Source organism: Pezoporus flaviventris, unplaced genomic scaffold (genome assembly GCF_033815535.1).
Source record: "Pezoporus flaviventris isolate CSIRO_AGI_PZ_B2104156 unplaced genomic scaffold, CSIRO_AGI_Pfla_v1 ptg000083l, whole genome shotgun sequence".
NCBI lineage: Eukaryota > Metazoa > Chordata > Aves > Psittaciformes > Psittacidae > Pezoporus > Pezoporus flaviventris.
Genome location: NW_026892631.1, coordinates 3,553,531 through 3,579,582, shown reverse-complemented (window position 1 = coordinate 3,579,582; position 26,052 = coordinate 3,553,531). Strand labels below are relative to the sequence as shown.

The 26,052-nt window shown below is 41.0% G+C and overlaps 1 protein-coding gene across 4 annotated transcripts in view; it reads left to right on the top strand.

Annotated features, from left to right (window-relative positions):
• The window catches only part of SUSD4 (sushi domain containing 4), a 70,897-nt gene that overhangs the window by 39,557 nt on the left and 5,288 nt on the right, over positions 1–26,052 (top strand). For 3 of the 4 annotated variants that reach the window (XM_061475355.1, XM_061475357.1, XM_061475356.1), the window contains 3 exons: positions 1,528–1,740; positions 9,633–9,812; positions 13,250–13,438. In XM_061475355.1, coding sequence (XP_061331339.1) covers positions 1,528–1,740; positions 9,633–9,812; positions 13,250–13,438 — 582 coding nt within the window. The remainder of the gene's footprint in view (positions 1–1,527; positions 1,741–9,632; positions 9,813–13,249; positions 13,439–26,052) is intronic. The other variant, XM_061475358.1, reaches the window with a different exon arrangement.

Here is a 26,052-nt window from a genome sequence, read left to right as displayed (position 1 = left end):
CAGTGTGTAATCCCATGAACATAATGACTGTATTTCTCCTTGTTCGTGTGTCATGTGAGTAAAAGATAGAGAGTCTTTGGCAGTTTGCACTGAAAGTCTTGAGCCATGCAGCAGATGCTCAGGCATGAAGCGGAGAGATTTGTTTGACTTGGTACTGCACTGACAGTAGCCAAGTCTTGTGATAAACTTTAGTTCTCATGATAGACTTCACTGGATGGAGGAGTAAAACCACGTAAGAGCAGATTCTCTGCTGTTTGAGCAAAGAGAAGGGACACAAGTGAAACCTCTTCCAGTGAATAACCCTGGTTATCGCAGCGCTGCAGAGGGGCAGAGGCTGGGTGTAGGTGATGGTTGTCTCCAGCCCACATGGCACATAGGTATTTAGGCTTGGTTCTGGCCATCAGGTCACCATTGGGCTCTCTGGCTACAGCATCACACTGAGCCCTTCAGCGGAGGGAATGATTTACCCTCAGGAAACAGATTCGTATTGAAAAGTCTTCTACTGTAATAATCTCCTTCTCTCTCTACCATGGAAGCATTTCATCCCTATCATGCAGTAAGTAAGTAGCTGAGGCTCTCTGATGCTACTCTTAGGCTACAGTGTGATGATTTTCAAATCTTCCAGGCATCCCTCCCACTGGCATTAATTGCCCCCCTGCTGCTGCTGTTGCAAAGCTATTTGCTCTTTCAGCATGCAGTACTTATTCAGTGCTGCACTAAACCCTTGTTGCTTTGCAGTAAAAAAGAAAGCTTCAGTTTATGCAAATAACATTGAAATGAGTTTGATAAAGTGATAAACAATCACGTTTTATGATTGCAACCGTTGGGGTTTTGTTTGTTATTTTACAGTTAATTTTGTGGAAGTGAAGGTCTTTACAAACTCCCTTCTGGCATCAATGCAGTAATACAGCGCTCCCATACCAGTGTTTGAAGATTTGGTAGGGCCACCAAACCAATGTGATAGGGGGATCACATACATCCAACATCAGTGTCCCTTTTCCCTATGGTTGAGCTCCCTCCCAGCTCAAAATCTCCCTGTACCTAGCAGCTCTGTTTTAGTTACTATGTCTTTGGGTGGCAGTTAGGTTTCATGCCCTTTTCTTTATTTCCTCTTCCTCTCTGTTCCTGACACATTATTATTCTTTCCAGTGACTGACCACTGCTCCAAAATCCCATAGTCCCCAAGAGTAATTACAGATACATTTCTATGCCATCCCCACTGGTAGCTTGGGTCAAGTGCTTTATTTTTATCCAGGTCAGCTACAGAGAAGTCTGGTTGACTTTGCTTTGTCAGTAGCTGCAGGCAAGACAGGATTATTTCTGTTGCCTGAGTGTTTCTGCTGTACAGGTTGGTCCTCTGCAGAGTCTGGAGTACTCAGTACCACAGTAGTGTTGGTAGTGGCCATCAATGGAAGATATGAGGCCCCTACAAAGATTAAATGTCAGAGGGAAACAGCTAGAAAGAGCGTGAACACGGCTACATGAGGAGTAAATGAACACAGTTTGATTGTGTCTTTTTCTGCACAGGGTTTGATGACCTGCATGCTTGTGCTGACCCTGGAGCTCCTGAACATGGATACAAGACACCCAGTGCAGGTGTATTCTTCGAAAGCGTGGTAGTCCGGTTTCATTGCCAAGAAGGATACAGGCTTAATGGTACTTCAAAAAAACTTTGTGTGAGACACTTTAATGGCTCCCTGAGCTGGAAACCAAGTGATAAACCTGTGTGCCTACAAGAAGGTAAGTCAGTTTCCTAAAGCACTTCATCAGCGTCAGCTCTCACTTGTCCATGTACAATGTCTGTGTGCCTCAGCGCAAAACACAAAAGGCTGGAGTCCATCTCACTGTGTCTTAGTTGATGTATACTTCAGTTTCCCATCCATCCCATCCATAATCCCCATCTGTCAGTTAAATATTTACTGTGAAAGGTTGTGTATGTGTATGCGTGCGTGTCTTTAAAGAGACATAAAGAAATGCGAAGAAAAAACCATAATATATATCTCCCCTTAAGTAGTTACAAATTGATGCACAGAGAAGATACAACCTCCAGTACAAGTAAACCATTTCTAACTATTTATTAAAGTTGCACACTTAATACTCCTTTCTGCAATATTTTACTAGGAAAATATGGTAGATTTCCAATGCTGCTGTTCCTGCTGATCAGGAGGTTTCAACAATTATATTTTATGATGTGTGTATGATACAAGTAGGAAAATCAATACCCATGGACAGTACAAGTTTACTTTGAGATAATTCAGATCATTATGGCATAAGCCATTTTATTTTTATCGTATTGCGGTGTTGTAACTGTGTATGGTTTTAAATAATTAGGATGTTAAATTACTTCCTGCTTCTGGGAGTTATAGAATAGAATCATAGAATCATAGAATAGTTGGGGTTGGAAAGGACCTTAAGATCACCCAGTTCCAACCCCCTGCCATGGGCAGGGACACCTCCCACTAAGCCATGTCACCCAAGGCTCTGTCCAGCCTGGCCTTGAGATACAGATGCAGGATTAATTTGAATATCATAAGTATAAATTTTGGCCAAAATACATCCAAGCAGCACAAATGATTTATATTACTAAGCATATTAAAGATATAAATTGTTCTTTCTGTTGATCAACTTCAGTCAACAGAGCAGTTAAATCAACAGGCATGAAAAGTGTTAGTTAAATCAAGTGTGTATGTTTTAGTGTTGTGACTTCTCCACTGAAGTCATTAGCCATTGCCTCCTTGGCTTCAAGGTGGAGCAAGATGAATTCTATTTCAGGATGCTTTCCATCATTTAGAATCAGATATAATGTAAGGATAAATATAAGGAGTTCATTCAAAAGAAGTCAAAGACTTATGAGGCTCATAAGCACACTTACTGCCTAGGATCATGCATCACTCAGTGGGTACCAACACTGCAGGTACTTGTTTATGCTGAGCAGGGGGTGGGTATGAGACTCCTGTGCCAGGGCAGGGGTGCATGAAGGGCCGTGCCACAATGAGAGATGAACCACGCTCAGGAGATGCTCATGAAGGGAAGAAGCCCAAACAGTGATCTGTGTGAAAGTGGTGCGTATTGGAGAGAGCAGCCAGAGGCAGCTGGAAAGTAGCCCGTGGTCCTTCAGGTCGCTGCCCTGTTGGCTTTTCAAGTCTCGGTAAAATGTGGACTCCTGGACACGTGTGAGGCCACAGGCTACAGAGTTGTGAGGGGCATAGTCATGAGCTGTCTCGTGGTACACATCGAAACGACAGCTGATGTGTAGAACATAAAGGCAATGCTGCCAGTAATGCCTGGTCACGATGGTGGCGTAGGTCAGCTTCACAGAAATAACCTGATGCCTTTCAAAGTAATGTATGTCTGAAAATCACGCCCTCTCCTGTTACAGCACCTTTCGTAATGCCCTTGTCTCTCATCCCATGGTGATTTAAGAAAAAATGCATGTAGAGTGGCAGCAGCATATGTCTAAACTGGGCATCTGAACTACCAAAAAAAAAAAGCTATAATGCTTGGAATATTTGTTTTCTTAACCACTACAAGTTGCTTCTAGGAATTTTGATGTGCAGCTTGGAAATAGTACCTGTATCATCCACTGCGGGTGTTAAAATAAGCATTAACATGTTTGATTGAGTATTCATACGTCTTCAAAGTGCCCCCCGAACCCCCCATCCAGTGGACATCTGTGGATGAAGTTTCTGATCACAATGCCACTGATGTCAGTGTGATCAACACCAAATCCAGGTGGTCTCAAGACAGAAAGAAATTGGAAGATGAGAATGTGATGGATGATGTGGCAACAGTTGCTTAAGAGATACCCATTACTTTAGAGCACAGAACACTTAAAAAGGATTGGTAGCCAATGCTCTGATCAAGCAAAGCACTTAAGCTTGAGCATAACAGTAATTATGTGATTAGTCTTGTTAAAGTTCTGGGCTCAGAAGATGATTTTTATTATACAGGCTGAAAAGTAGGATCCTGATTTGGGATTTAGTGAAGCAAGTGTTTAAGCACTTTCCTGATTAACGGTATAATAATGCCTCAGGTAATACTAAAACAATCCTAGGGTTTAGCAATAGATGACAGAATTTATTCTTCTTTCCAATGCACAATACAACCACTGATTCAGAAGAAATACTAAGCAGAGGAGTAGTAGCAACCCATGAGACCTAAGCATTTGCTTAAGTGCTTTTTAGAGTGATCCTTTTATATACTGGAGCAGAATCAAGCATGACAGGGAGGGGGAAAGTGTAGGAACACGGTACATCTGGAGAACTGTTAAGGAAGAATTATAAAAGGGTTTATAATTCTCAGCTGATAATGCAATACATTAAAGTCCTCATTGCAGAAATTCTGTGATGATGTATAAAAAGAAAGTTGAAATCTGGAGCAAATCCTGGAGAAGAAGTTAATGTTTCACCATCCATCATTAGCTATCACACGGCAACATAAACTTTAAATTGCATTTACCCATTTAAGGCAGGGGCTGACTGCCATATGTGCCGTGGTATGCTCTACACGCCTCTCATCCCAGTATATGTGAATGTCAGATATTGCCAGCTGAGCTTGAACACTAAAAATACTTAACACTTTGGAGGTGATTATAAGTTCATCTCAGGAATTTGGATCCAACTAAGTATGGTTACATATAGTTTTATGTCTCTATGTTCTGTACATTTAATTGCTGTTATGCGTTTACTAGAACAATCTCTAATCACAAATGAATGCTATTTACCAAAGCAACCTGTTTCAGAACGTAATTGATTTTAAAACTAATACATTTGCCTGGAGCTCTCCATCCAATCAATTTGATTTTATAAGTCCGTCATTTCTTGTTAAGAGACAGGAGATTTTAAGTGTCAGTACGAGAATGAAGTCGCATGAGCAGGTGCCCAATAAGTGCCCTGTCAAAAACTGGTGTGCTTAGAGTTATGTTCTCATGTTGATCTACAGCATGTTGTGACAGTACCTTCCATCAATTCTAATACAGTTATACACATAAACACCAAAGCTCTGAGGTAGGAATTTTGTGTTTACTGTTTAAGAGCAATATGTCATGTTGTTCACACTTTAATCTAATCTTCTCCCACTGTGATAATGTGGCTGCTGAGGCTGTTGCCCTACTTGGAACAAATGCTACCTCTTTCCTATGAGATTGAATCTAAATTTACAGTCTACAGAGAAATGGCAACCAAGCGAAGAGCCCTTCTCTCCCAGTGCTTCTGCACGCAGACACCTTCAAGATGTCCTTAGTGCCTCATTCTCCCACTGACATGGATGATAAACCTGCAGTGAGAGCAGTGGAGTAGTGGCTACAGCTTTCCTGTATGACATTTAGCACTCATTTCTCTTTGCCCTTATCCCTGGATCCGTGAGGTGATTGAAATACCTTTATTTCTCCATCTCTTATCTGTCTTGCTCAGTGTTTGCTGCTTCTTAAGCCTGGTTACAAGCACTACATAATGTTTCTAGCCTGTGCTTGGCACAATGGCCATAGATCTCTGTGCATTCTTGTAATACAAGCAAAGACAATAAAGAGGAAGTGTCATTCAATATGCACTGAAGTACTGTTTGCCATCCATGGAAATACCCTGCTAACACAGTACTATGGCTTTAACACTTGTAGAAAAAAAAGACACAAGAACAATCCTAAATATGTACTTTTAAGAGCACAGGGTCCTGATGAGTTGTCCCTCTATTCCACCCATTCTTCATGCTGTTCTCTCATCCTCTCCTCTCCATTCCAGCCTGTCAGTGCTGTGGTTAGGTGTAGTCAAGGCTAATTCAGAGACCACTCTGCAGTGAGACACACAAGAGCACTGCACCTCTGCATTTGAGTTTGCAAGCAGACTAGTAAGCAAAACAGTGCAGAGCAGGGGCCAGGACATTGTTCTTCAATTGTACACTCTGCTACAGTGTTAGAAAGGTCCCGATCTGGTTTTGGCCAACATCAAGTAGTACTCCTGAAGCAATTCCTGCAGGGAACTTCTGGATTAACTTGGACCAGGGACAATTTTTGGAGGAGTTCACCTGCAATAGACACAAGCCATGTCAAGCCAGCTGCACCCATGAGGATAGTGTAGCTATCTTCATAGTATCCACGTCATGCCTTCCTTGTGAGCTACCTTGATGGGCAAGGTGCTCTTGGGAGGAGGGAAGGTGGTTCTCCTTCTCCATGAGCTGGAAGAAACAGTTCTGAGAGATGATGTGCACATAAACTACAGCACTATAACTATAGTGTTTAACCAGTTTTACACTTTGGACCAATATTCTTATGATGGGGGATGCACTTGGTTTGCTAAAGCCAAGAACTAATGTACAAAGCTGCATCTTCATAAAAAGGACATGGAGCTGTTGGAGCAAGTCGAGAAGAGGGCTACAAGGATGATAAGAGATCTGGAGCACCTCCCATATGAAGACAGGCTGAGAAAGTTCAGCCTGGAGAAAAGGCTGCATGGAGACCTCAGAGCAGCCATCCAGTATCTGAAAGAAGCCTACAAGGATGCTAGAGAGGGACTCTTCATTAGGGACTGTAGTGACAGGACAAGCGGTGATGGGTTAAAACTTAAACAGGGGAAGTTCAGATTAGATATAAGGAAGAAATTCTTCCCTGTGAAGGTAGTGAGGCACGGGCACAGGCTGACCAAAGAAACTGTGAATGCTCCATCCCTGGCAGTGTTCAAGGTCAGGTTGGACAGAGCCTTGGGTGACATGGTCTAGTGTGAGGTGTCCCTGCCCATGGCAGAGGGTTGGAGCTAGATGAGCTTAAAGTCCTTTCCAACTCAAACCACTCTATGAATCTATGATTCATGAAAGTTAGATCAGGGTGATGAGCCCTTGCACCTGGCAGACCGTTTGGCCTACACCCCACCTCGTTGTGCCTCTTCAAGATCAGGCACGTGTTCCTAACTGTGGCACTCTTTTGGCTGAACTGTTCTAATATTCATAGAGTGGATATAACGCAGGTCGTATAAAACTGCCGGAAAGCAGTGTAAGTCATAGCTGTTGCTGTTCATTGCTGTTAAAGACCTTGTATTCCCTTAAATGGTTTAGCAGCTTCCATGGATTTGCTGAGAAGTACTTAGAATAAAACAGTTTCTTTTCTAGGACAGGACATTTTGAAATTCAATCACTTAGTCTCAACTTTTCCAAGCAGAATTTGTGCCAGTTAATCCAGCTGTTTGTGGAGAGGTGGCTACTCCAGTTTATCCCTGACAAGTGCTAAACAATACAGATTCAGCCAGTGAGAAGGCATTTGCTCTCAAGGTGTCAGGAAAAAGAGCTGTGATACTGTGGTCCATTGTTCTCATGTTTAGCGATGGCTTGTAATAGGCCTGTTATCTAAGACAGCCAGGATGTTACAGGCAAAGAATGGTACAGTGAGAAACTTACCACTGCTCTCTGCCAGCATCTGGCTGATTAAAATGATTTGATCTACAGCTGTTACTTGGAATAATGGGGATGAAGTCGCTGTAATAGATCATTGTTATAGAATCAATTTCCCCCACTTTGAAAATGAAATCTCGTGTTTTACTGCACTGTATATATATATATATATATATATATATATATATATATATACCTCTTTTATTTGTATAGCAACAGAAAGCTGTTATGCCAAGAGAGTGAGCTGTTCATTGACATTATCTTCTGGCATCCATCTCTGATCTCATCCTGTGTGGCCGCAGAGCAGGATCCCTATCTATCTCATCCCACCTTTGGGAGTGCCCAGGGCAGTCTCTTTGTGACACCATTCATAACTTCGCTTCAGGCATTTCGTATGGGGCATCCTCTGCTGTCTCCACTGATTAACTTGCCACAGAAAGAGAGAAAGCTATTCAGTCATTGAAGGTGGTGTCTGCATCCTCATCACAGTGCATTTTATAACCTCTCAGGCTTGGGTATTTATAAATGAATAAATCCTAATCAAACATCTTGCTGCAGTTTCTCAGATAGTCTGAAAGACTGCAGCCTTTCCTGTTCGAGGCAGCAGGAGGTACCTGCAACAGCAGCCAAGAAACAAGAGAAATGGGAGAATTTTGAAGTAATAATATGTCCAGGCCACATGCTATGAGTTAGCTAAGTGCAATGCATTATAGAAAACAGCCCTGTAATGGGAAGATACAAAGGAAAATATATTTACTTGGGGAAGCAGCACTCTTCCACTTCATATTAGTAAAATCTAGTGATGGAGTCTCAGAATAATAGATCCCCTAGTTTGCCTAAATACATAAATACATGCATCAGGAAATGCATTTGCTGTTTTGTATGTGCTGTGCTAAATGACAGTTTATCTTGCTTCTAGTTGTGATTCTAAGCAAACAAGTAAGCTCTTGCTATTGCTTTACTTTGTGCTTGTTCGTAATTAAGTGCTAAATACAAATTTAGAGTTGCCTTTTCCTATTCAGTGACAGTTACGCATGAAAATGGCAGAAACTTTCTCTTTAATGCAAATCTCAAGGGACTTCTGAAACTTATTCTTTTTAAATAAGTACTCAAGGTAATTGTATCTTGTGGTAAAAGTGTTGGGAAAAAAACCCAGCATAAAACAGGCTTAAAATATTTCTACTGTCTTGCTTTTGTTTGAAATACTTGATAGGTTTTGATGCCTGGAAACTTTTATCACCACCTCTGTCATGGATTGGCTGCCGGCAGACAGATGATTTTGATTATATTTTCCCAATATTTAATCTTTTCCTCTGTTCTGTTTAATCTCACTTTGCATTTACGAGGAGGGTGAACTTTGAGTCACCTGAGCTATTCCTTCACATCCTCTTGGCTTCTCTCTTAATTATTCAGTATTAGCAGAGGAATTTTTACCCTGCCTCACCCTTTCCTTCCACTTTCCAGAACATCTTTCATTTTTCAGTCTTCTGGGTTTTATATTTTAGTGTCTTTGGCACTGGTATATGAATTGAGGTATGAGACTTTCTGATACATAGATCACAGAGAGGTAATTGAGCCATGCCTGTATATCACTAGAGGTTTGCAGTCATTTTCCTTGCTGAGAGTCTTCTACAAGCACTTGAGATGCTGCTCAGGGCCTTAAAACCCACTCTTATAAGCACATGAATTCAGGAACATAAAATGATCTGATTTAAAGCAGAATCAATGAGATTAAAGTGAAGGCATTCCCATAATGAACTCTGAGGAACGGAGCTGGATAAACCCTTGCAAATGTACCTAATTTTCACCTGTCTCTCTGCTGCAGCTGCAGTTTTTCTGTGTCTCTCATGCCGTATCTGTATTCTATCTTTTCTTGCGTCCTGTCCTCAGTGCTGTCAAGGAGTCTGCTTTCTCGTGGGTCTTTGGGGTAGTCAGAGTATGCACTGTAATGGTGACTATGGCTTCCATGGAGAATGGAAGGACTAAGTTAAAAACAGTCCTCCTAAATGCTTTTAATGTTTGTTTAAAAAAAGCCTGGGGGAATGAGCTATTATCGTAGCTCGTCATCTTCTACAGTGCTTTAGACTTCGTAACTGATGCTTAATGAAGGAAAGGACATCATTACTGAAATGGGTGTTTCAAACAGTTTAAGCAGAGCACTTACATGATCTGATAACTTTTGCTTAAGAGCTTGATTATTGAATAGCTACCCATGTTTTTTTTTTAATGAAGTTACTATTTTTGTTTCTTTCATGAAGTCACAGATTGCCTTGTTCCACACGTTGAAGATGCAGAGGTTCATAACAAGACATACAGGACTGGCGATAAATTAATAATCAGCTGTCATGAAGGATTCCAGATCCGTTACCCTGACTTAGACAACATGGTTTCAATATGTCAAGACGATGGAACATGGGATAATCTGCCCATTTGTCAAGGTTTAGTACACCAGCACATCCTCTTTTATAGCTCGTGATAGTTTGCCACTGTTATTTCCTATAGTTGTAAGGATGTCAGTGATCTGATACAGTATTTGAATAGTGCTGCTGCTATGTACTTCCCCACTGCTCACTGCAGGAAAGAAGATGTCACTTTCTGAACACACCCATACTTAAAATGCTACTTTAAATACTGCTTTTTGTTTGCTAGTCTAATATCAGATACTTTGCAATCTAAAGAAAAATCAGAGCCAAATCAGTCAGAAATGATCTGATGGGCAATTGACATTTTAGCCCCATTTCCGAGAAGAGTTAAGCTTCTAACTGCATTTTACCTTTCTTCACCTTGTGCAGCAGGCGGGGGAGAGGGGAAAAGCTGGAACCTGTTCTTCTATCAGTTTTCAGCAGAGTTGATGATGAGGTTCACAGTCCATTAAACCCGTAGGTATTGACTGAAAATTCAGGATGTGCATAAGAATGATTTTGGCCAGAAAAGCCATTAGCCGTGGAACTAGTAGTAGCTTGGATCACGGCTTCACTTAGACTGCGAGAAATGGATGGGGGTAGGCCAGCTTTAGTGATTGGAAATTCAGTACCTTTGGGCTGCCACTACCTCTACATTTCTAATACGCATGCCTTAGTACCATTGACTCAGGTTTAACAGCATTGAGAGATTTTGTCTGTGCTAAGGAGAATACTGGGTTAGTATTAACTGTCCTCAAACCCATCCATCGTCTCCTAAAGGTGACAGTTTCTGTAGGCACTTAATTACACTGTCCCATTAATTTGCAGAGTCAGGGCAGGCAGGCAAGGAGAGCTGGGACACCTCTCAGGAGTGACGGTGGCACGGTGAGAGGTGAAAGTCAGAGCTTGGCATTTCAGCTGTAAAGTTATGAGACTGATGGGCACCAGAGTCAGAAGTTACAGGAGATTAGATTGTATGGGTCTCCACAGTTAGGAGCCTCAGTCTGGGGCACATCAAACTGTCCCCCAAGGTCTTGTCTGAGACCACAGTGCACAGACAAGTGGAAATTTATGTACATTACAGGGCTAGCTCAGTGCTTTAGATGCACATGTAATTGAATAGGTCTGACAAGAAAAGGGAAGTTTTCACAAACCTGTAATAAAATGGACACACGTTTTGGGGTATCTTATTAGCAGTATAAAATATACAGCCCATTTTTGAAAGTGGGTGCACCTCACACTGAATTAAGATATATTAAGACTCTTGCAGTTGGGTGAGATGAATACTCCAAGGATTAATATGCAGAGATCCAGGTGGAAATTTTGTGGCAGCCAGTATTGACTGGGTAAGCAAAAGAGCCTGAAGTACCCCTTTGGCTTATTGCTTTCTTCTGTTGCTGTATTTATTCTATGCAACACAATCAATTGCTGCTGCTCAATATTTGATATTAACTGATTTCAAAATAAAGCAGCTCTAATAAAAGTTAAGAAATGAATTGCACAAAACCAAAGTGCTGTAACTACCAGACAGGTAGAGAATAGGCATTTCAGATTAAAGCACCTGCCATATTTTGCCAAATTCTACAAACCTGTTCCAAAATTGCCTCCAGAATTTTCCTTTTGCTATGTCAAGCACTAATAATATCAAAGCCACTTGTCTACATGCACTAGGTAAGCTGTCAATTCCATTTCCATGGCCCTTTGATTACAGCAGGCAGGGGAGTCTCATGACACTCAGATACCTTTTTTTCCTGCTGGAGCAGTGGGAAAGGATTGTGGAATGTATAAGAATCCGACCTTAAACTATTTTTGCCACAAGATAATAATGATAATTACTGATCTGAAATGATGAGGATTACTTAGCAATAAAAAAAAAAGTCAAAATGAAGTTTCCAAGCAGCTTGAGATGTTTGGAGACGCAGGGGTTTTCACAAACACTCGGCTCTCACACAGATTCAAGTACAAGGAGCCCAACAAGCATTAAAATTCTGAGCCAGCAGGACAAAATTTCCCCTCATACAGTTCAGAGAAGAGTGAGCTTGGTCCTGCTCAGGCAGTCTGTGCTCTTTCTGTCCCACTGGAGGCTGCTTATATCGCCCTGCTCAGTGGGCTGCTCAGTTTGCAGGAGCCGGTGTGTTACGTGTGGGGCATCCTTGATCAGGGGTACCAGCAGTAGGTAGCATATAGGATGCTTGAAGTTTTATTTGAGCAGAAAGATAACCAGCTAGTAAAAACAGCTATCAAACCATTGCTCTGGTAGCCCAGTGTGCTGTAAAAATGCTTTCAAGCTCTTTTTGTGGTTTTCTTTTGCTTTTGTCCCTCTCTCAAAAGACCATTGCAACAAATAACCACTTGAAGTGGTGTCAAGACTTTTTCTTTTAGATGCCAGTATCTGACAAGAAGTTCTGAGGCTGATTTTAGTTTCCCCTTCAGGCTTAAAATTATAAGCATCCTATGGACATCCTTCACTAATTCCTAGCAGCAGCAAGAGACCCACTGATGCATTGCCATAATGCACCTCCTACTATTCTCATAACTTTATCATATTATTTTTCATTTCCTGATTACTAATCATTTTTCCTCCACACTATTGCAACTTAAAAAACCAACAATATTAAGCATTACCAAGAGGGTAATTTCTAAGGCCATGAGGAATTGTTCTTTTCTCTAGTACAAGCTCTTATCTAAATACCAGCTCAAACCAGACTCTGAATGTGAATGACATGTTATAAAGTCATGTCGTCTATTAAATTCACTGCTTTTTCTTGCACCACACATGGTTGATGGCCATTTAATTGTTACTGCTCAGCGCATCCATGGTACAAATCCCTCAGCAGTAAATCCAGAAGCAAAACGTAACCTCTGACTACATTTCCAGTTTCTGATGATAACAGGTACCTTAACTTTTTGATAACCTAATCCGAGACCTCCTTCAGTGTTTATCATGGGACTGCTCAGAGGAAGTCATGTCCCTTTAGAACTTCTCAAACTGGAATTTCAAAGTCATTAATTCTGTCTGCGAATCTCCTACAGTTGTGTGCACTTTGTGACAGAAGCAGTCTTAATATTAAAGATGGTTTATATGCCTGTCAGTTTTAAGGGGAGGAATAAAACTCATGGTTTATATAAATGACAATCTATATTTACTAAAGATTCTACCTCCAAAAGCAATTGCCATCTGCTAAACCAGTGAATGTTTGTGAAACAAAATACTGTTATTTTCAGTAAACCTTTTCTGGATTTGCTGAGAGTGAATCCCACACTAGCAAAGTGTGTGGGCTGAACAACAAAAAGGGCTTGAATCAGGATAAGGAGGTATATGCATTTGAGGGAGCTCATGCAGGCATGCCATTCATAGTAGAGAAAATGATAAATAAATACTGCACTCCTTAATTTAGGAATTAGAACCAAGATGTGTGAAGATGACTGAGATAAGCACCTTATAATAAAGGATACCTCCCTCTTCTTTGCAGGTTGCCTGAGGCCATTGGTTCTTCCTCATAGTTACATTAACATATCTGAGTTCGAGGCCTCCTTCCCCGTAGGAACAGTGGTGCATTATCAATGCTTTCCTGGATATAAACTAGAAGGGGCAGAGCTCCTTGAGTGCATGTATAACCTTATCTGGTCAGATAGCCCACCTAGGTGCCTTGATGTGGAAGGTAAATGTCTTATTGTTTGTTTATCTTTCAGTTTTGCAAAATCAGCATGCTCTGTATGATTTTAACTCAAGGCTATAACCATGGTTGCACTATATGTAATGCCTACACTGGCCATGCAGAGCCTATCTATCTGGTTTTTGCTGCGTAGCTCACTGCACCATTAGCTCTTGGTGTTACTTAACCATAATGTTCGCTCTCTTAGTGTCCAAAGTGCAAAAGGAGAAGCTCAGTGATGAGTGCTTTGCCCTTACAAAGCAAATTCTTTGCAGCTTTTGTAATAAACATCATGAGGAAGTTATGGAATTCACATTCATGTGCAGATGGTCAGTTTATGGATAGATTTCCATGATAACTTAAAAAATACTCTGTAGGAACTCTTAATTCGGGCTGTGCCAGCTGCAAACATTATTCAGTGCTACACAGTGCTGCACGCTTGAGTATTTGTTATCTATCTGTCATCATAGTTAACCTTAAAGAAGGATTTGCAACTCAAATCAAATCACTGAGCTAATTTATTGATTAGGAACATAAAAACCGTCCAGCGTGAAACAGAGGTAAATTGTACCAAGCTAAAAGGAAAAATCTGTGACTATAACTGCAGTGCTGGAATGGAGGGCATTGTAGTGCATTTGTATTTGCATCCCATACATTTAAAACAAAGATATCAAGTGGATTGCTCCATAAAATGTCAAAACCTTTTGATCTACCTTCCTCCATCTTCATACTGCATCTTTAATGAAACATCCTCAGAAGCCATCACAATCCAAATGCACCCTCTGCATTTCACTTCCCTAAAAGGACTACATTTTTGCTCTATTTCAAGCCTGTAAGGAAGCTACCTATATGCAGAATTCAGCTAAAAGTAATTATAGGAATTCATATGTGATACTTATGCCACTGAGTTAAATGCTAAGCATTCTGGAAGTGCAAAAATTTGTCAACTGCATCAACAAAGTGATACACTGCACAGAAATAATACAATGATCCTTGCTATTAACTGGCAGTGCAAGTTCCAGAACTTAGAAATGCCTTTGCAGCTTTAGAATGACATAAGGCGATTTCTGTTTGTTTCTTTACTTAGCACAGCATAAAAGATTGAACCCAAATCTGCTCCGTGTAAGCCGGTTTTGGAAGGTTTGTTTGTTGTTGGAAAATGTTGCATGGAAAATACAGTAAATATCAAAATATACTAAAAAACCAGAAGGGCCCTGTTAGGCATAATCCAAACAGTGCAACCGATTTGATAAAAACGACAATTCTGCAGTTAGGGAAAGAAGAGCAGTCAAACACAGAAACTCGTGTATGAAGCAGAAGTTGTGTGCTACTGTCACTGACCACAGGTGAGCATTCCAGCTCCTATCAAAACACCCAAGAAAACTCCTGTGTCATTTTTATTGCTTGCATTATAAAGTCATGGAGAGGCTCATTTTTCTTGATAATTTAAAACATGAGATGAGAAGCGATGCCCTGACAGTTCTGCACTCTAAGTAACATGTCAAAAGTTATCATCCTAACTCAACTATGATGATCTGTGATGGGGGCATCAGTGTGCTCCAGACACTGGCCATCTGGAAGGCCTCCTGAGTTTTGATTTTGATCCAGCCTCCCTTTTAATCACTTTATTGTTGCTCTCCTTAAATGTTAAATCTGCGCATGTGTTGAATGAACCATGAAGACCCATGCGTAGAGCACAACGCTTGCAAGAGCAGGTTCTCCTCAGCTTTGGGGCTGTCCTTGCTTCTGTTGGGGCAGAAGAGAGATCAGCATCACCCTTCACAGCTACCCTTGTGAACTCTGTCGTAGGGATGCTTCACCTGGGACACAGAGAACTTCAAAATAATATCCAGATAGGGTAAATCAGCTTGAGATGCCCTTCTCTGAAAGTGTTTGTTCAAGTGATTTATGCAAGGAGCGCCAGTCCCTAGGAATCTCTTACAATCCACTACTCTTAATTAGAGGACAGAACTCCCTCCCTGCGTATTACTTTATTCTGTACCTTGCATACCAATGTCAAGCTCATTTTTCAGCATTCCTTTTACACGGAAGGTGTAATCTCGCCAAGCAGTATCTTTTTCACAGAGAAAATTTGCAAATACCAAATTAATTCCATTTATTTATTTCCATGATCAATCTGAAATTTATTCTAATGACATTCCCCGCTCAATATTTTAATGGTGATGATTAAAAGCAAAATGATTGTTAGGAAGCTGTAGTAAACCACTGCAGAGCTTTTATTTGGCTATAAACAACAGTGCTTACAGCTTTCTTATTTTGATGTACGTTCTTCTCGAAGCCTTCACAGAAAGAATTTAAATGTGTGTGTAATCACACAAATGCTATATGCCACTCTCATGATTCTTTCCCTCTGTCAGGCCACATAAATTCTGAATGGAGGGTTTGTAGCTCCATTTAAATAAATGGTTACGGCAGGGGTCACTCAGCTCCCATGGTACAGCATGCTTTCTAATGCTCACTCGTCTTATTCTCACTATTGCCAAGTGCAGAGCTTCCACCATCTCTGGCAAGACACTGTTTTTGCTGATAGGGAAGAAGATTTTTCTGATAGTTAAAATCATGGTTGCTTTAGTGTGTGAAAATTGTGATACCTGGTACCTGAAGCACAGCCAGCACTGCAGAGTTATGCAGCGGCTTCCCAGAAACAGCTGTTTACATCTGATCAGGGAAGTTATTATAGCTCAGGCAAATAAGGATGCCTCCAGCTCAGATTGCCAAGTATTTACTGGTATGAGATCCTCTTCTTAAATGCTTGTACCTTTGCCAGATTAAAACATTCAGATTGATTTTTGAGTGCCTGCCTCAAGCTGAATCATTTGGGAAGCTTCAGTTGAAATGGTTCAGCTATATCTGAGAATGACGGTACAGGAAATGGGGTTGTTTTACCAGTGCTAGAAAATTTAACAGTCATTTCGAGGTTAAGATGAAGCATCTTAACACTGAATTTTCTTCTCCTTTAAGTCCTCAATTTACATCTTTAACTTTCTTAATATCCTTTTTTCTAGTGGAATGCCATAATTGTGCAGAAGTTTTTTAAACTTCTTTTTGTTTGTACTGAAACTTGCTAAACACTTCAATGATATATGAAAATCTAAGGAAATTTTTATATACATATATATTTATATGACTTTTGAATTACCAATCTGGGGTTAATCATCCATCTGTAGAAATCGATTAAGTTAGGGATTGCCTTCTATAAAATCAGATATGCAAAACACGGGTGGAGAAACCCTTAAATTGAAGGTTGCCACATGGGGTATATAAACATCAGTTGTAAAATCAGATGGCTTCCAGAAACATCGGGGAAGAGTAAACACTTGAAAGGATACTGGTATGGAACTCAGTGAAATAAAACATAGAACTAGGAAATGTGTATGATACAATACTTTAAGGTGGGTAAAGACATTAGCACAGTATTTGGAGGAATTCTTTAAAAGCCAAAACAGTGTCCATTAGCACTTTGGGAAGGTGATGTGCATGCGATTACACACCTTGCCATCTGGAATCTGTATTTTAATCTTCCATGTCCTTTGGAAGAGCTCCGAGAAGATGTAAGGAATAGTTCTGATACAGACCTGGGGGGAAAGCAGGCAAAGAGAGGAAATGTCGGAAGAATTTGATTAAAGTGCTAATGCTAGAATATAAAGCAGTTATATGGATAGTGTAATTGGGAATTCCTGGCTTTGTAAGTAAGAGTAAAAGGGAAAACAGGTTGATTGAATTTGCAAACAACAGACATGATCCTATTACCTTGAATGTCTGATTTCAGCATCATCGCAGTTTAACAGAAAAGCAGGAAGTCAGACATACTGCGATATCAAGACTTCATTCTACGTGCTAGGATCAACAGATTCTCAAGCTGAGGTTAAGCTTGAAAGACTGTAAAATAGAAAATATATTCAAGTTTTTGTAGGTAGATTCAAAATCACGAGGAACAGACCTCAAAGGGGAGAATCAATGAGTAGAAGAGGGGTAATAGAAGAAAACTGAAGGCATTTCAGAATGTAAAGAGCGTGAAAGAGCACTGGAGGAGGGTGCTATTACAGGTGAAATGCCATAGGCACCTAAGGCTTCAAAACAAAGTAGCTCACACTTTCTGACCAACTGCATGCAGGATCCTTTGAAGGAAAGCTTCAAAAATCTCCATTCTTACAACAATTGCTGATGCCATGAACAATGATTGACACTGAGCTGTATGCCCAATCCACTGTGCCCTTAAAATATTTTCAGTTCCTGATGGAACGTACAGCAATACACTGAGAAAAAGATTCAGGTCAGTCTGTAATCAGTTTATGTTCAGGAGTCAGAATAAAGCAATCCTCAGCCTGAGATATTGTACACTGGTGCAAATAGATTTCTCTCTGTGTTTCTTTGTTGACATTGAGAAGGCTTTAGATAAATTCCAACATGACAGACTGGTGCGTATCCTCAGGGAAGATAATGTTGATGCAGCACATTTCCAAAAGATACAAATCCCATAGAGGGAGCAGAGGGCAGCAATACAAGCAAGTTATGAAACACTGTGGTGTTAAGAAATTAAGAGAGGTAGATACCAGGTGTGTGTTCTGTGTTTACACCTACTCAGCTTGCAGGCAGGAGGAAGAATAAACTAAATATTGTTCAGCTGCCAAAGAGGTCATCCAAGTTAACTGAGTTAATGTTAACATAAGACTCATTGATAGCCTTGTTTTTAATAGCTCTGACTAGAATGGCGTTTCAGAATGTGTTCACTGCCTACAGCAATACTTCTTGCAACTCAGGAATGACAACCAGCGGTAAATGCTCAAACAGAAGCAGCAAATTATATTTGCAAGCACCTTTACTTGGGCAACACCTTTACACCCGTGACACCTTTAGCCTGATAGCCAAGGGATGAAACAGTGTTTGTAAGTTGTACAATTAAGTTGTAAAAAGCAAGTGTGATGAAGCTGTTTAAAAGGATAGTTTCCTTTTTAAAAAGTAATTGAATAATTTTATGTGTTTCTGCACTGTAGACAGTTAATTCCATCACCCAGGCGTGCAGGAATGATATGCATCCAACCACCCTGTATGAGTGCAGAAGTTGAACACTTTAAAGGAGCTGCTCATAGTGGCTTTGAGTATGTGGATTTTGTGCTGTTGGACAACACTGAAGTTTATCTGTACATCTTTACCCACAGCTGAAGAGGCACAGAAAAGAGCTCAGAAAGAGCACAGTGACATGAAATACTAGGCAGACAAATCATGTTCTTCTGTGGACGTCCTGCTGCTTAATCATCCAATCTCTTAACTTCAGCAGGTGTGCCACAAAGGGAAACAGAAAGAAAACCAGAGCACAGGCTCCAAGTTGAAGACATTGTTTGCAGAAGATAAATAACATATTTCTAAGTGACTGTTCCTTTTTTTACATTGCAGAAATCTTTGATCTTGGCTGTGATTGAAATAGATGCCTTCCCCACTGTTCATAGTTTTTCAGGAAAGCAACAGAACAGTTTGTAATCTGTTTCTTTTATGTCTTCTGTTTCTGCTTGATGCACAGGACTGTCACATTAAATCACTGTTTTACACCTGCTCTATCACCTGTGTACTTTTCAGATACCTTAGTACTTCCAGAATCAGCCAGACATCCCAACTTTTTTATGGAGCCATAATTTCTGCCCTGAAGTTCCACATTAGATGCCAGATGCATGTAGTGTTTTATCCACAGTGCTTTAAATTTGCTGAGGATTAGGTGGGGGAAAGCAGAGAAAATCTCTCCCTGAGGGCTGCTTTACAATATTCACCTTCACCTTTATCTTGCAGGACTCCTCAGAAAGGAAAAGCACACTACATCATCTACCTTGAAATCAACTATCTCTCTGCTTTATGGACACGTTCATTAAATTTGGCTACACAGTGCAATTACAAAACTTCTTCCATAAATGGAGGGAACTGTAGCTACAGACTCTATGCATTAGGAATTCTGTTCACTGCATAGGGTTTTTTCTCTTCCAGGGATAAAACCCAGTATTTAAAGGGTGGCTGTTTCACCAATAGGCAGGCACTTGATAACTAAACTTCAATAACAGAAACAGATACTCTTCCAAATCTTCCCAGTCTTGTAAACTAGTTTGTGGTATTACAGTGCTAAGATCACCTGCTGGTTTTCCTCATCCTCTTTTTCTCCTGGTAGCACTCCATTGGGAATGAGACCTTGTACGTTTCCTTCTCCTAGGTGGTACAGCTTGATTTCCTTGGCCTTCAGCTAAGTCCTGGAATACAGCTTGTCTATTTCAGCATTCCTTCTCTCCGTCAATCCCTGATGATAGGAACGCCACATGTGTTCAAGGGATAGTTGCTTAAAAACAAAGAGGAAAAAGCTATTAAAGAGACTAAAATGACATAAACCCACTGATACGTCCAGCTCACAGTGAGCACTGGCTTCTTCAGACATCCCTGTCAGGTTTTTATCTGGCTGGTTTTCTCAACCAGCTTCCCAACAGTTCTCTCTCCCTTCTCCATTCTACTTCTAAGCACTTTGACCTTTTCCAGGTCTGGAGTTACCCTGTGATACTTGTCAAATACCCAAGCCTTGAATTATTCTGAAGCTTTCTGCTTCCTGTTATGTGTCTGTGCAGTCCCCAGCATCTGCTTCTTGAAGCCCTAAAGGACCACTACTGATCAGAAAATCAACTGCTCATGGGAAAAGGAAGAAATGAAGCTAGAAGCAAGTGATGAAGAATGCTAAAATGATCTGCTGTGAGACCACAGTGGTCTAAGCACTTGCTTCTGAATAATGAGCATAAATACTTCCTTAAAGATGGGCCTCCTGCTAAAAAACTTCTAGCTCTTTATTGCTGCAAATGCATCATATTTATTTTTTTTAGTTTTAATGAAAATTGCACTTCTAAAATTTACAGGCAAAACATCACTTGAGGTGTGTTTTACCCCGTATCTGCTGTGAAATGCCTTTGAAACTAATGACTTTGGCATTAAGATCAATGTTTAACAGGTTGCTGTGCCTGGAATGGCAGGATTGTTGAGGATGAGTGTGAATTTGGCACGATGCTCCTGCAGGACTGGAGCTCCAGCAGGTGACTGGAATTGCAAAATGGGCTCTGTAATTTGTAACTCCAGCAACAAGGAAGCTCTGTGTATGATAAGTGATTCTAAATCACCTTCTGTTACCATCTGGGAATCAGCTAATGCTAAACAATTATTAAAACAGAGTTAAAGCTAGTTTTATACTGGCTCATTTAGGCTTATACAGCTGGTATCAGTGATTCACCAAGATGATGTTTGTCAGAGCTAGACCAGAGAAGCAGCTTTTCGTTAAAAACTTGATTAATTGAGTTAACGTCACACTGTAGAAAGTGAAAAGTTTTATCACTGTGTGCACATGGAGAGGCTCACCTCGCTGTTGTAGCTGGTACAGAATTACCCAGGAGTGTTTATCTAAGGGCAGAGCAAGCAGCTTGGAGCCATGAGACCTGGGGTACGTTCCTAGCTGCTTGAACGCTGACTTGCGGGATGGTGGAGAAGCTGCCAACGTGTTCGGTGTCTTTTCAGACGAAAACGTGTAAGTGGCATAGTGAAGGTTTAGTAATTGAGAAAGGTTAAGATTGAAAATAATTTGGAAAATATTGGCTACCAATACAACATTTTAAATAGTTCTTCCTGTAGTCTGTCAAGAAATAAATCTGCTGGCAACTTCAGAGTTCAGCATGAGCATCCTGCATCTTCACTTCCAATGAGCGATCAGAGAAGTTCCTCACAGCACATCTTCACTCTCAAAACACAAATGCAAAGTTTCTCTCACTTGTTCCAGTACAGCTCTAACATGCACTAAGTCTCCCTTCAAAATGCCAGCAACATTTCTTATAGGAATGTATCATTAGGATATTGTTAAGCTGATGTTCACAATAAATGAGAAGTTACTCTAGCAATGCTTCTTGTTCTGCTTACATTTCTGATAGTGCCATTGGAAATACAAATTCAAATTAAGCAGCTGTTCTAGGCTGAGGTGTTTTGACAGGACTTATTTTAAAGCAACTGGGTTTGCTATTTCCTTCCTTCTACAAACCTCTGAATTTCTTCTTCAACTCACATGAAGTAAATAGTGGCTCAAGTTGGTTGGAATGCAGTAGCCAGATGACAGGCGTACGGATTTCTGGTGTTAGTGTCCAGATACGTACAAGAACAACAATTCAAGAAAAGCTCTTGTTCTCCTCCAGTTCGTGAGCAAACAAGACAGATTACCATCTAGTGAGATACACCAGCATCTTCCCAGCACAAAACAGTGCCAGGTTTTTATCTATGTCTTTCTCAACTTGAAGTTTCATCTTAATCTTTTCTCACCCTTCCTAATGAACAGGCATTCATAGTACCTTTGAAGAAGTGTACCTTTTGGTTAGGTGCAAATGTGGCTAAGCCTGTTCATCCCTGTGTCAAGCAGAAAATGCCTGGCTTTACGGTGGGCTTTTCTGCTAACCCAGCTAACTGAGCAACTAATGCCCTACATGAAAGGCAGACTAGTAGCTAGAGAACAAAACATACTATGCAAAATAAAACAGAAGGTGGAAAATAAGCTTTTTTATAAGCAAGTACCCTGTATTTCAAGTCATTTTTGCTTTTATTTTTTGGCTCATGTACAAGATCTGGGCAAAACCTGAATAATTTACCTCCTGCCTACTTTGACCAAAGACTAAACCAACCAGCTGTTGAACTAATTGACTATAAAGAAGGTTTTGAGCACTGTAAATATCTGTAGCTCTTTCATCTCTCTACCAGTAGCTATTAGAAAAGTGATGGGAGATCTTTATTCTGTGCCATCAATGTTAATTGAGAATATGCTAATGCCAAAAATCTTCCCTCCCTCCTACAGCTCCAGTGTCAATAGTGCAAAATTACTGCTACATCCTCTGGGCAGTTTAAAAAGCTTCTTGACTGTAGTGGGTAGGAAAAATTACTGGGTGAATCTCACTTATTCCTCCAGTAATTCTGGGAGTAAGTGCCACAGCCTGCATCACCCTCATGTGCCCCTGGTCCAAGGGATGTGGCTGTTGCACTGTGGAGGCTGTGACAAAGGGGGCACAGAGTGGGGCAGAACCACCCCTGCCTGTGCTCCAAGCCAGTATGTGATAGTGTGTGTAACATAAGGCTTGACTCCCCAGGTTTTAAGCTCTTTCAGAGAGTGCGAATCTTTCATTACAATGAGTCAGAGCATGAAGCCCATCGCTGATCTCAGGTTGGCCGTCAGCTCCAGCAGCTCCTTAAGAGCAGGCAAGGAAGTGCATCAAATCAGGAATTCTTCCCATCAACTTCCTTGAGTAACAGGTGCCTTGAGCATCCCAGAAAGGATTTGTTTACCATAGAAAACACATCTGGTTTTGATTCTTGATAAACAATTCAGCTTTTCAGCTGAGAACGCTGAGCTGTAAAGTTTCTATAAGTCCCCTTACAATCTGTGGCCAATTGCTCTATAAAGATGGATCCAGACATCCAGGATCATGTGCTGCAGAACCACCAGCAGACGCTGTCTGAATTGTGCCCATCCCACTGAGAAGCTCCAAAGTTAAGGACATGTGCATACGGTTTTTTGATTTGGTTGTCAGAAGGTACTGCTGGATGTTGTAATTAGTGCATTAACATCCCAAAGGCCTTATAAAGTGAAGATGCTGAAAGGTATGGGTAGTAGAGATTTGGTGTCATATTTAAGAACAGCATGTAAGGGGTTTTTTTTAAGCTGTAAGAGCTTCCTGAAGTACTCGTTCCTATGATTATTTATCATTCATTCTGCTGTCAGCTTTGACAGTGGAAATGTACTTGTCAGACACACTTTTACAGTTTGTGGCTATTTTCATTCTGTGAGTTTGATGCAATTGCCTGAAGTCCATGGCCTGTAATTTTCAAATACAATTTGCTGGGGACGCTAGAATTTTAACGGCGTTAGAGAGCTCCAGTGGGCTGAGGTTTGCCACCTGAGTTTTTCTCCGTATTTGACCTGGCACATTGCTTTAATCTGTGCAACCAGTTTCATACGCTGCTATCCAGCATAAATAAGGGATCTGACCCTGAAAGACAAGTAGCTCTGTACCAAAAATCTGTCTTTGGGAGTCAAGAGTGTTCAGAGGCCCTCCAGATTTTCATAATCTTGCATTTCTGTGATCAAAACTAAGGCCACTTTATGGCTGTCCTTCGCCTGACTTTAAAGGACCTTGGGCTAGGATGACCATGGGAATGGAGTGAGTTGAGAAAGGGACTGGGTGTATGACTGAGCTCAAAGTAAGTTCATTTTTGGTTGTTTGTGGTGTATCTTATCTGACTTGATTTGGTAAAGAGGCTCCGAACCTGAGCATTAATGATGGCACATGGGGGCCTGTTTGTCCATGCAAGTGTCGAGGGATCCTGAAACTGGATGCTCCCGTGTGAGTGAGAACCCCTGACTCTGACAGTCCAGTTGACATAAGAATGAAGCACTGTTTCAGCTGAGCTAAACAACCTGATTTTCAAACCTGCTCCATTGCATCTGCTGAGTGTTTAATGCAAGAGCTGTTGGCAGGTACAACTACTTAAAACTTGACTCTTAATTCATGACTAATGTTCAGCAGTGCATGAAATAAATGTTTGCAGACATTTCCAGGCTGAAATGTGGAAGGATCCTGAAACTGGATGAACATGAGCTTCAGAGGAGTCAGTGAGGGATACCCCCAGGGAGTGGCAGTAGAAGGGGTTGCACTGGGGACATACCCTACACTCAGTGTTGCTCTTGTTTTCAGGTTTTATAAAATACAAGCCTATTTGTAAGCAGACTGAGAGCTCCAAATCCGCGTTGTTCCCACAGAGTATCATTTTTAATATGCCTGGTAATGTGTCCTTCCTGAGCTGATCCACATTGCTGGGACACCAGCTTTGAGGCTTTCTTTTATTCAACAGCCTGCTTTGGCTCTGAATGCCATTAAGAGGTTTGGGATGAAGCAGCAGCTACATTGCTGGAGAGGAAAATCTGTTTCTCTGAGTGTTGCTGTTTGTGATAAGGTGTGATCTACTTGCTCATTGCTTGAAAGGTACTGGGCATCTACACACCGTTTGCAGGCTGCCATAGCTTGGCAAAACTCAGTTGCAAAGCAGCTTAAATTGCTGTCTTCCTTTGTCCTCATCCTGTAAGTGTAGGTAATAAAAATATACCAAGATTCCTTATGGCAGGCCAGAATTGTTGCTTTCACTGATTGTTTTCTTTTTAATAGAAGAATGACCCCTGATATGGACAAAAGGTGCTTTCCTACTATGTCAATCCGACACTTTTGCCTGGATTGTTTTCAATCTTGAGTTGACTTCCCAGTAAAGCATTCTTCTTTCTTGTGGGCCCACAGACTTTGGGAAGTATGCAGAGGATTAAGGCTGTGAATTTTTATGTGAATTACTTGCTCTGATTTCAAGTTATTATTAAGCCTTTCCAGTGAAAATGCAAACAAAGCCATGTCTCCAGGGGATGGGGAGTAGACACGCTGCACATTGTAATCAGCCTCTCTTGAAGATTCATTTAATATCTTGTGTATCTTCTTTTTTTTTATGAAATGCATTATTCATGGAAGAAGATGCACAGACAGAAGCAGCTGAATTGTAATTTCTGGAAAGATTCTTCTTCTGAGAGATGGCATTTTCATTGTTTAAAGCGATGCAGTAGGTCCTGCCTGAGCGAGGGAGGCATGAAGTGGAGGGAACAGCCTGTAGATGGGCACTGAGCCAGTTAGTTACTGCCCCTGAAGGGACGTAAAACAAGCCATCCAGTACTTCAAGCCCCTTTGGGTCAGTATGTAGCCATTGGAGACATCATTACACTTTCGCAGGGTTTTTTTTTTGAGTCTGTGCTAGAAGCACTTAAGAAAATAGCAATCAGCGAACACTTACTCAGTGGAAAAGTTTCCTCTCTCATAAAAATACTGCTTGCGAGCTGCCTTTCTGCTGCTGTTTTCTAGAGCGCGCTCCCTCGGTTCTCCATTGAGTTCATCTGCCCAGCCATGTGAGAAGACATTTCTTCTCGTTTCAGGGCCTACAGTAAAAGTTGCACACGTTTATATTGCAATTCCTTCTTATTTACTTAACCTTACGTAAACCACTGTACTTAATTAACACAGGCTCAGCCTCTGTTATATTTAAGACCTCGCTCCACCAGCGGCCCCACTGAGATCAGTCAGGCTATTCATAGATTGCAAAACGCAAATAACACCAGTAGAGTTTAAGCTTAATAATATTACAGACTGTAAGTGCTTAAGGAACACTGTGTGCTGTGCATTTCATGCAGCACAGTTCATGGCAAACTTATTTTTAAAGCAAATATTTAGGAATGAGAGCATATGAACACTTTAATTACATTAATGAAACAAAAAACAGGATGTTACAGCTGAATTTGAGATGTTTCATAAGGAAAGGGATTCTCTCTCTCTCTCTTGCTTTGACTGTCCCTTTTCATCCCCATACAGCCATGTTGTAGGTGTATGTGTCCCCTTTTGTCTTACTTTCTCCCTCTCCTTCCCCCAGAGGGTGGGAAGCTTCCCAGTTCCCATCTCTCAGGCCTTTAAATAAGCTGGTGACAGCAGAGCTCACTGAGAGACAAAACTGACCTCCCGGCACATGTTGCC